The sequence below is a fragment of the Orbicella faveolata genome, unplaced genomic scaffold, assembly GCF_042242905.1.
Source record: "Orbicella faveolata isolate gen_17 unplaced genomic scaffold, um_ofav_v1 contig_1, whole genome shotgun sequence".
NCBI classification, from domain to species: Eukaryota; Metazoa; Cnidaria; class Anthozoa; order Scleractinia; family Merulinidae; genus Orbicella; species Orbicella faveolata.
In genome coordinates this window covers 32019892-32030116 of record NW_028301536.1, presented here as the reverse complement: position 1 = coordinate 32030116, position 10225 = coordinate 32019892, and the positions used below count along the sequence as shown (strand labels likewise).

Below are 10225 nucleotides of genomic sequence, written 5' to 3'. Positions count from 1 at the left end.
CGGAAATATACAGTGGTGTTGTTTATGTTATTGACAGTGTAATGTATGAAAACTGACACGAATATTAAAAAGCTGCATTTCAAAGTATCGAAACTCCAACGGCTTATCTCGTGTCTTTGTGTTATTATTTTGATGTGGGTGTTTTTTTCTGGGGCCATCTGAAAGCCTTTTTTGCGAATTATGCTTTTCCGGGTTTTATATAACGGTAACTGACAAAATCAATTGGGTGAGAGGAATTTTGTACAGTAGAAAAGTAGCACATTGGCCTGACCCATGACATGGCCATGACCTCAAGAATTAATCAAAGCGAAGCCAGATAGACTGGAATGAGCCTGGGATGCTCTTCTTGTCGGTTCACTTTCAAACGCCCTGCTTGATTTTCATCTGATCTACCCTGGCCAGAGGTTTTTCCACATTGAGTTCTTGGCAAACATCGAGGTTTTACTAGTACAGACTGATGTTCTCTTTTAACGCGGACTGATTCCATTGTTTTAACTGCGAGGCACAAATTTACACTCAGTAATCAGGGCTTCAAATAAAAGACTTTTATTACGATACAATTGACTCTCCAACAAAGGTCACTTCATGTTCATTCCAAAGAATCAAAGATAGTTTTACTAAAGAACAAAATAACTGAATAAATGATATAGACTGACTGATTTACTGCAAAAAAAATATCGCTTGAAATTACTATGATTGGAACAGTCTCTACTGAAAAAAACTTAATGTCCATAATGCAAACCCAGCTTCGTGAAATCGGTGACTCAAAGCTATTTTCTATGCTTTTTTTTATGGTATTGTAAATTAGCGAAGAAAAGCCACAAGAGCGCATGCCAAGAGCATGATGGTGCTGACCATTGGTACTTTGCCTCCATTGCACAAATCGCCACTGCAGCAGTTGATCTCGCACCTCTTCACCTCTCCTACGTCAGACTTGCAAAAAGGCGATGTATCAGAATCGCATTCGGGTGAATCGCTGCAACCTTTGCCGTATACCGCCATTGAGACATCATCTAGAGTAACTTCTTTTATAACTTTGATACAGCGATCCGCACTTGAAACACAAGTCACCTCTATTCTGATACTGGCACAGTCATCCCAACCCTTGGTGGAAGCACACTGTTAGCACTTGAGGCCGTATCCTGTGAAAATAAGTAAAAAGACAAACACTAAAATCCGACTCACGTACACAATCTGCGCGAAGATAACTGAATTATATTAGTTCCAAGGAGACCGAGGTTACTGAAAAGAAACATGACTTCGGAACGAACTAAATAGAACTGGCATGGGGTAAATATCGTTAATTTTGTAAAACTGTTTAAAGTTGTTTTAGAAAAAAAGTGTGTGAGACAAACAAGATTGATAATCAGAACTGTTTTAGCTTCAAACGGCAGTGTAGTTATCTTTTCCAACCCGCTCGCGAGTTTCCGTTGGTGAGGACGAACGGAAAAGAGTATTCAGTTGGAGCTTTTAAACAACTTTGATCAATGTCTTTGGTTTGAAAGATTTGTCAAAAATAGTTTGATCTGGGCTTATTAATTATATTTTATTATATATTGCTATCATATATTCCAGTATTTCGCTTAATTTCATCCGTGAAAGACCAAGACGATCTCCAAAACGCAAAAGTTTCATAGAAGAAATTTCCTCTCGATAACCGTCAAAAGCCCTAAATTTAACCGTCAAAATCGAAAAAATTTAACTGTCAACCATCAAAGCTATCCCCGATTGAGACCCTCAAATGATAATCATGTGTAGAACTGAAGGTGAGGTAATGCATTTTTTTCTGGGCTAATAATATAGTGGCGGATTCAGGGGAGGGACCCGGGGACCTGGCCTCCCTTATTTTGGGTAAGAAAAAACGCAGAAGGAAGAAATGCTGGCAAGGAAAGAAAAAAAACCGACCCCTTCCCCCCTCCTAGCTCAAGGTCTGGATCCGTCACTGCAGTACACTTGCAAACAAATGTTTTCTAGAGCATACAAATCAGGAGCAAGTTCAGGCTTAATTAAAAGAATCCACAAAAGAGAGAATAAAAGCTCTTGATGTCTTGAAAATCGGTATTTACTTTGCTGCTTACTGGCTTCGCTAATTTGTATTTAAAAAAGTGCTGAACATTAAAGATCGTCAAAAAAAGTGATGTTTGGAGACTGTAGTAACTTACCGATAGGGATAGAAACAAGAAAGGCGAAGACAAGAACTGTTTTCATCTTAGAAGGTTCAATCACTCCCCCGAACTCTGTTTGTAAAACGCTATGGTGCAGTTTGACGGTATACCAACTCGTTTTCGTCACTGTGCAGTAATTTATAGGGCAGCAATGAAAACAGAGGTGTTGGTTACCGTGCAGAATTCGAACCAACCAGCTCTTTTAGGAGATCTTATGATTTCTCACGTGACTCACTCAACCCTCTTGGTATCCTTGGGCACATAAGGCCATAATCTCATGATTAGCTTATGACTATTTGACCTTGATAGACCTTGGGCAAACAGATCTACATTCCTAAAGAAAGAAAAATACTAACAAGTCATGGCAAGTTTTCACGTTGAATATAAATGGGAACCAGAAACTCTAGAACCGGGAAAAAGAATTCGAAGAAGGGAAACAAGAATTAAGCTATAGAAATAAAAATGCGGCAGATACGACAGACAATCACTGAAAAGAAAGGTACATAGTTTCAGGCTTTAAGCTCATGCTGGTGTTTTGTCACGACCGCGAATCTCTGATTGACCGTTGCACAACTTCTTTTCTCGAAATTTACTGGAAACTCTGAAAAGGAAAAATTAAGGTGAAATGAAAATTTAGCAAATAAAAGAGACATTCACTGACAAGGAAAGATCCGGAAACCATATTCAAGTTGTGTTTACTTTTTTTAAAAGGGTCTCTTTTTAGAAGAGAAAAAAAACCGCGTTGCGTTTCTCGGAATGCATTACACAATGAGGGCGTCCTGATTACCGACATGCAAGGTTTTTTTCTCCGAAAGCATTTCTGAGGAAAATGGGGTTTTCTCGGAATTTTATAATTTAACCGGAAGCCCATGAATGAACTACTACGCTGGTCCAGGGAGGGGTGAAGGTGGGGGGGGGGGGGGGGGGTGAGGGAGCGGGCGGTCGCGCCTGCAATAGACGTCATATCAGATATGAACGGACTGAACTCGGATCTTCTAAATGTTTTAGTTCATTTCAAAAAATGGAAGCTCCAATAGCTTATCTTGTGCCTGTGTTATTATTTTCATGTTTGTGATTTTCTGGGCCGGCTGAAAGCTTGTTCGGCGAATTCCGAATTCTGCCTTTTTTTTCTCATGGACTTCTTGGCGAACAGCAAGGTTTTAAAAGTACAGAATGATGTTCTCTTTTAACGCAGATTCCATTTTCCTTAATGCGAAGCACAAATTTACACTCAATCAGGGCTTGAAATAAAATCCTTTATTTTAGATACGATTGAGTCTTCATCAAAGGTCACTTATGTTCATTCCAAGGTATAAAAGATAGTTTTACTAGAGAACAAAATAACTGAATAAATGATATACAGACTGACTAGACTGATTTACTGCAAAAAATATCGCTTGAAATTACAACGACTGGAACAGTTTCTACTAAAAAAACTCGATGTGCCTAATGCAACACAAGTTACGTGGAATCGGTAACTCAACGTTATTTTCTACGCTTTTTCGTGGCACTGCTAACTGTTGAATAGCTTCTCAAAATTAGCGAAGAAAAGCTACAAGGGCGCATGCCAAGAGCATGATGGCGCTGACCATTGGAACTTTGCCTCCATTGCACAAATCGCCACTGCAGCAGTTGATATCGCACTTCTTCACCTCTCCTGTGTCAGACTTGCAAAAGTCCGATGTATCAGCATCGCATTCGGATGATTCAGCGCAACCTTTAATGTATACCGTGACTGAGACATCATCTTGTGTTCCCTCTTTCATACCTTTAACACAGCGATCCGCACTTGAATCGCAAGTCACCTCTTTTCTGACACTAGCACAGCCACCCCAATCCTTGGTAGAAACGCACTCGAAGCACTTGAGGCCATATCCTGGAAAAAATAAGCAAAAGATTAAGACATCGGAATAAAAGCCGACTCACGTACTTAATCTGCGCGAAGATAACAGTTATATTAGATCCCAGAAGAAAGGTTTAATACTGAAGAGAAACTTGATGACTTGAACTACGATTGGAATAAATATCGCTAATTGCCTGAATTAAAGAAGATATAGAAAAACATTTTAAAGAAATATAAACTTAAGTACATGTCATTTCATCTTAAAGCCAAGAACGGAAGATTTCGAGTCACCGAACTGATCCAAGTAACTGTGTTCAATCGTTTTGCGGCTGTCAATTGCTAATGAGTTTGGGCGCTGGCTAGGGTCATATAAAAAGCCATGATTCGTATTTTCTTTCGTTTTCAACTCAAGTAACATTTAGGCAAGCTGCTCAATGTTCTCAATGAATTTTCTTCTTTATCAAAGGGGCATGATGAACTGAAAGTTATATTCTTTCCCGGTAATTCTGCATCAGCTGGTTTCCTTTATCCGAGGGTAAACGAAACATACGTCCCAGATACACATCGAACAATCCCTGGGTAGCGACGCAGAACATTTGTTTTACAATGAAATACGTATGGCTAAAGCATCACTATTTACAGGCAAGATGATCAAACGTTAACTTAATTATGATTTGCAATCATTTTGAGTTAAGTCAACTTTAAAAATCCTATGATTTCTTCCTTGGAACTGTAAAGGACAGAATGTCATAGCGAAGCGAAAATCATTTGAAGTGCTGAAGGTAAGGAAACACATTTTTTCCGCGTTGATAATGGCACACTAGCACATAAAAGTTTTCTATAAAGCATAATTAAAACCAGGAACAAGTTCAGACTTATAGGAATCTACGAAAACGAGAATGAAAGCTCTCGATCTTAGTTACTCGGCTGGCTTGGCTAATTCGTACTTTTGATAAAAGTGCTCAAATTCGGCAAAAGTGTAATGGAAGTAACTTACCGACAGGGATGGAAACAAGGAAGGCAAATACAAGAACTGCTTTCATCTTGCAAGGTTGAATCATTCCCTCAACTCTACTTGTAAAACGCTATGGCGCAGTTTGACGATAGACCAACTACTGGGTGTAGTAATTTATAGGGCAGCAAAGAAAACAGAGGTGTTGGTTACCGTTCAGAATTCTAACCAATCAGCTCCTTTTGAAGATCATATGATTATCTCGACCTTGATAGACCTTGGGCAACAATACATTCCGAGAAAAGATATCTGTTTCCGAGAAATACGAACATGTCATGGCAAGTTTGCACGTAAATACTGGGGGCCGGAAACTCTAGAGCAGAGGGAAAGAAAAACAAGGGAAACAAGACTATAAAGACTAACAAGACTATGAAAGCTATAGAAATGGAAAATGGTGCAAATACAACACTTAATCATTGACAAGGAATATTGTTTTAGAACTCGTTACAACTACTTACACCTTGTGTTCTATCTGAAAGCAGCGGCGCTTAGGGGGTATCCGATTGCGATCCATTGACAGGACTGATCGAGTACTTTTCTCGGAATTTATTAAACAATGGAGATGTTGTGATTACGAGACTAATCTTATTCGTGGAAATCATTTCGGAGAATAAACGTTTTGTTCGCGGAATTCACTGCATGATTAACCGGAACTCTAGAAAGGAGCTAATGAGCTTTACTGGGCATGACAGGTGGGCCTATTTCAGGCATACGACGTCAGATCATTGGAAATGATCATTGGAAATTTCAGTGACGATGAATGCACGAGAAATGTGTTCTGAATGCTCTATTTAGCAAACAATCGAAATAAAACTAACTAAACTTGTGTCTGTCTTGAGCTAGTTTGTTTTGTTTTGGGCCTGGAGCCTGTTGAAGAACATTTCGGTGATTTCTGCGTTTTGGCGTATCAGCTTCCATTGTAGTACTGAGGCAATCAAACAGACTTAGAAGACTGTTAATAATAATAATAATGACTTTATTGGACAACACAATTACTGGTAAAGCCAGTAGTTCTCACTGTGGTCCTTAAAATCTATCAAAAAACTACAATTACAAATTCAAATAGAAAAATACCAGGAAAAAATACAATTGAAAATTTATTGAAAGTTCAAAAACTGTTTCAGTAATTGTTTGCCACAAACTCGCATATGGAGGTGGAACATAAAGATTCATGATCAGTTTTGATATAATAAATGCTTCATGTTGTTGTTACGCGTGATGTTGTAAGATATTACCCGTTAGAATGAGAAAAACTAAAAACGTTGCGTGGGTTTAAAAAAGCTCAATCACGATAGCTTGAGTTATTTTTGCCACGTACAAATTACCTTTAAGTTGAAGGGAACCTGACAATAGTAGTTTACTAAGATAAAAAAACACCAAAGAGATAATAGAATATCATAAAGAAACAAGGATAGAGAAGATTAACACGGATTGCAAACGACAATTTAGGCTAAATTTAAATGCACAAACCGTGACTTAGCTCCTTTAATCTTTAATTGACCACAAAAATGTGTTTTTTTTGCGTGACTACCAAGCTCTTAGCCGAGCCAATAATTCTCCGTAGGATGGCCATGTGGTGATTCCAAGCGTTCTGATCTTTCACAAACATCGAGGCCTGATGGTCATGTCTTTTATGTTGTCAAACGGGAAGCATATCTTATGGCCACATTCTTAGACATAACTCGCGACTATGGATTTTTGTCGAACATCAAGACAGTGTCTTTGTACTCGGAAAACCATGTCTTCAATGATCTCCCTGCCTGGCTAAGTGTAGAGGCAAAATGATCACACTTTTTCTGATTCTAGTCACTATTCCAAATGTTTCGGTTTCCTCCGCGGGGAGAGTGGGTTGGATAAGGTTCATTTCTCGGAACCCGTGCCCTATTTCAAACCAAAGTAAGTGTTTTCCTGAGAGAAACATTTGGTCCGTGGCAATGCAATTTTTTGAAATCTAAATTTCAGTCAAGCTTGATACATCAATATGCTTCAGCTTTAATTAAGTTTCACCCTTTAGCCAAAAATGTAAATTGCACATGCGTTAAGGCTTCTCGTGCCATCAGTGTTATCTGACTGCATTAATGATTATTTTATAGTACTTCTCATTAAATAAATTATTATAAAAAAGAAACATATTTTCTTTCAATGCTGAGTAGCCTGCAGCCATCGCTAGAGAAGTATCAGTTTGAGCAATCCAACGTTGAACTCCCTCCACTCCAGAAGTAAACTTGTCCGCCTGAACTGCAACCACTCCATCGTCTGCTTACACTGGAACTACTATGGCGGCAGCTAATCATTTAACGCCGACCTCCTTGAGCCACTGATTCAGAAGCTTGGACAACAACCTCAACGACGCCTGCCGCTTGCAGCGGAACTGACATGGGAGCACCAACAGGCTGAGGGTGATTCCCCGTCGCTCCAAAGGTAGGTACCGGGATCGCCGGAAGAAGACCGCTCCACTCCTGTGTGGCATCGCAACTGTCGTCTCCTTGTACTGGAATTACCATAGCAACACTAACAGTTCGTTGTGTCATGAATTCACCGGTGGAGACCGATTCAGCGTCAGTGGCAGGATTTAGAAATTGTTGTTCCTGGAATTTACAAAGATGGGAACACAGTATAAAGAGGAGATTATGTAATTTTATCTCCAACAAGGCGGACAATGCAGGAGCAAAAAGTAATTCGTCATGACTCAAACTGCAGTCGAACTTTCTGTGAAAAAAATTTCGTGGGTCCCTTTAAAACATTAGAGGTGCTTTTTGGAATTCACCGGGAAATTCACAGGTTTGCGCGTAGAGCACTTGGATTAACTAAAGTTTCTAAAATAGGACTCACCGGTTCTGACCGAGTCACAGCGCAGCATGACCGACAACAGCATACCGCTGACCAGATTCCTGTAACAGTCTCAAGAATACCAAGAGTCGCGAACATTGAGGCGATAGCTATGTATACGGGAATATAGGCGGCAATATTCCAGAGAATGACAATGAAAAAGCCGTAGATGGCGAGAAGTGCCAATCCAAGCAAAACTGATATGGTACAGAAAAATAAGAGGACGCCCATCTGAAAATTTCAACAATACGTATTTATGAGTAGAAAACAAGCCTGGTTGTAATAACTCACTCCCTATTTTCTCTCACCCGAGCAGCAAATTGCAAGATATGGCACAATATGGCAAGATATGAACAATAGAATTTTGCGAGGTGAAATGCCGAAAGAAATGAAGGAAGCATAGCAAAGTAATTTCCTGCTGAGATCTTTTCACCCTAACTAAGTGAATGATAGATGTGTGTACAAGAGGGTCGAAAGAAATATTGGAATGCAAAGGATAACTTGCAGAGGCAAGCTTTGGTTTTTTTTTGCGTTCAATCTTAAGATTTTAAGTTAGTTACTTTGGCCAGGCTTCTTCAAAACTTCTCAACTAACAGGAACTTACAAACGCTTTTCGGGAAGACGTTGTTTCTCTGAGACTGGCGAACATGCCTAGAGTTCCTGAGATGCATGTCTGCAAAAGAAGAGAAAACAGAATATTTTTATCAGTTTGTGACAATATTCCTTGTTACTCATTTTACATTTAAGAAACAAACAATAGACAATGTATAGCTTTAAAAAGCTCCAGTGTTGGAGGAATGAAACTACAGTATGGTTTCAAAGAGGTAGTAACGGCTTATTTGTGTTCATCGTGATTGAACTTCCCAGAAAATCCTACTCGGTGCCCCCCCGCAGGGGGGGTTAATCACAGAAAAATCAGCTGGGGGTGTGCGGCCTGCCTCCCAAAACCCTTACCCTATCCAAGACCAAATTCTGTGATTTTCTCTATCCTATTTACGACCTAACCGAAAATGTGACACCATATATCAGATATGACCCTTAAATCAATACCCTGTTTCAAACCTGCCTTATAATTAATCCCCTAATTCAGAGTGAGACCGATTTTAAAGGCATTGTGAAGGGCTTTTGTTGATGGTCTTATCGATAATGATGAAAAAGTAGCTTCTTCTAAAAAGCATACCAAATCAGTTCAAGACTAGCTATAGAGTGCAAAAACCATACCCTATTTGAGACCAAAATGGCCAAAATCGATACCCTATTAATGACCAAAAGGGATAAAAATCTCCGGGCTCGACAGCCGTTTAACTGAAGCAATAATTGCTGTCTGACATTCTTGCAAACCCACGAAAAACGTGTGGAGAACTCACCCATATGCCAATCCATATTCCAAAATATAAATCACCGGTCCAAAAGAGGCTTTCAAAGCGATCAGCGACGCCTAAACAGACGAGTACGATCCCTATTAAGATGTGTGAAATGCCAAGAGTCCTTAAATTTGCCGAGCTATCCGCCATGGTGTTGCGGAGTTTCGAACCAGTCACGGTGCCGATACAGATGACGAGCTCTGAAAGTGATGTCGGAAGTCTGGTGCGTATCCCAGCATCATACCCGGGGTCTTAAACTTAAGTTCTTCTCATGCTGATCAATTACGAGATATATTTAACAACTCCCTAACAGTACAAAAATAAATATATTTCTACTTAGTTTTAGTATCTTGCGAGTATGAACACGCTTTTGGCCAGCTTTACTCCTAGCAGTTTCATAACACAGTCACTGAACAATTCTCGTAGGTTCGAACCTCTTTACACCCTTAGGGGTTTCTTATTGCTTTTTACGACTGTAGTAATCTCCCTTTCACAAGCACAAGTTTGAGCGTTGTTAGCAGAAAGCACTACTTTATTTCAATTTTAGGGAGATTTATTTCTTATTTTGTCTGTGTGTAGAGAGGTACTTTTAACAGTATGCCAAAAATCCCGGAAATTTCGGTCGAAAGTCAAATGGAAAGATCCGTTTCGGTTCGGTCCGTCCGGAATATTCAAGAGCATCTCTGGAGCTCAAAAATTTTTCGACCGGCTCGTTGCCCTACTTCTCTTCGGTAGATTTCACTTATGTGGGGGATCGGGGAAAGGAATAGAAAATGGTAGGAACCACTCTTCTCGGCTGGCCAAGTTTGATGGGAAATTCTCGTTTTATTTTTCTTTCGTAAGTCCCACTGTTATCTGTCCGGTATGGCATAAATATTAGGGAGCTTTAGCAAACCACGACGGCGACGCCAACGAGAACGCCACCGACAAAAGGTTCAATGAGCAAAACAATGGTTCTGCACACGTGTGCGTTTTGAATCTTGGTACATTTCTTACCTGTCATTTGCAGAAC

The 10225-nt window shown here is 39.7% G+C and overlaps 2 protein-coding genes and 1 pseudogene across 3 annotated transcripts; all 3 read right to left on the bottom strand.

Moving 5' to 3' along the window:
• Positions 1 to 523: 523 nt before the first annotated feature.
• Positions 524 to 2588, bottom strand: LOC149118785 (uncharacterized; annotated as a pseudogene). The gene is made up of 2 exons (XR_016205535.1): positions 2163 to 2588; positions 524 to 1142 (listed from the first exon to the last, which is right to left on the bottom strand). The product of XR_016205535.1 is annotated as an uncharacterized LOC149118785 (transcript).
• Positions 2589 to 3451: 863 nt separating this feature from the next.
• Positions 3452 to 5128, bottom strand: LOC110047235 (uncharacterized). Its single transcript, XM_089272645.1, has 2 exons — positions 5006 to 5128; positions 3452 to 4041 (listed from the first exon to the last, which is right to left on the bottom strand). Exons 1-2 carry the CDS (start codon positions 5067 to 5069, stop codon positions 3704 to 3706), a joined length of 402 nt encoding a protein of 133 aa, XP_089128771.1. The 5' UTR covers positions 5070 to 5128; the 3' UTR covers positions 3452 to 3703.
• Positions 5129 to 5975: 847 nt separating this feature from the next.
• LOC110047227 (uncharacterized) lies at positions 5976 to 9490 on the bottom strand. The gene is made up of 4 exons (XM_089272636.1): positions 9217 to 9490; positions 8454 to 8522; positions 7853 to 8080; positions 5976 to 7608 (listed from the first exon to the last, which is right to left on the bottom strand). Exons 1-4 carry the CDS (start codon positions 9361 to 9363, stop codon positions 7315 to 7317), a joined length of 738 nt encoding a protein of 245 aa, XP_089128762.1. The 5' UTR covers positions 9364 to 9490; the 3' UTR covers positions 5976 to 7314.
• Between the last annotated feature and the right edge of the window lie 735 nt (positions 9491 to 10225).

Excerpts from the sequence above, each read along its gene's own strand:
- LOC110047227 (XM_089272636.1), bottom strand. The coding sequence starts at position 9,363 with ATGGCGGATAGCTCGGCAAATTTAAGGACTCTTGGCATTTCACACATC. Across the intron at positions 8,081-8,453 it reads CGTCTTCCCGAAAAGCGTTT|ATGGGCGTCCTCTTATTTTT; the intron begins GTAAGTTCCTGT and ends TGAAATTTTCAG. Across the intron at positions 7,609-7,852 it reads CTGTGACTCGGTCAGAACCG|GAACAACAATTTCTAAATCC; the intron begins GTGAGTCCTATT and ends TGTAAATTCCAG.
- LOC110047235 (XM_089272645.1), bottom strand. The coding sequence starts at position 5,069 with ATGATTCAACCTTGCAAGATGAAAGCAGTTCTTGTATTTGCCTTCCTT. Across the intron at positions 4,042-5,005 it reads CCTTGTTTCCATCCCTGTCG|GATATGGCCTCAAGTGCTTC; the intron begins GTAAGTTACTTC and ends TATTTTTTCCAG.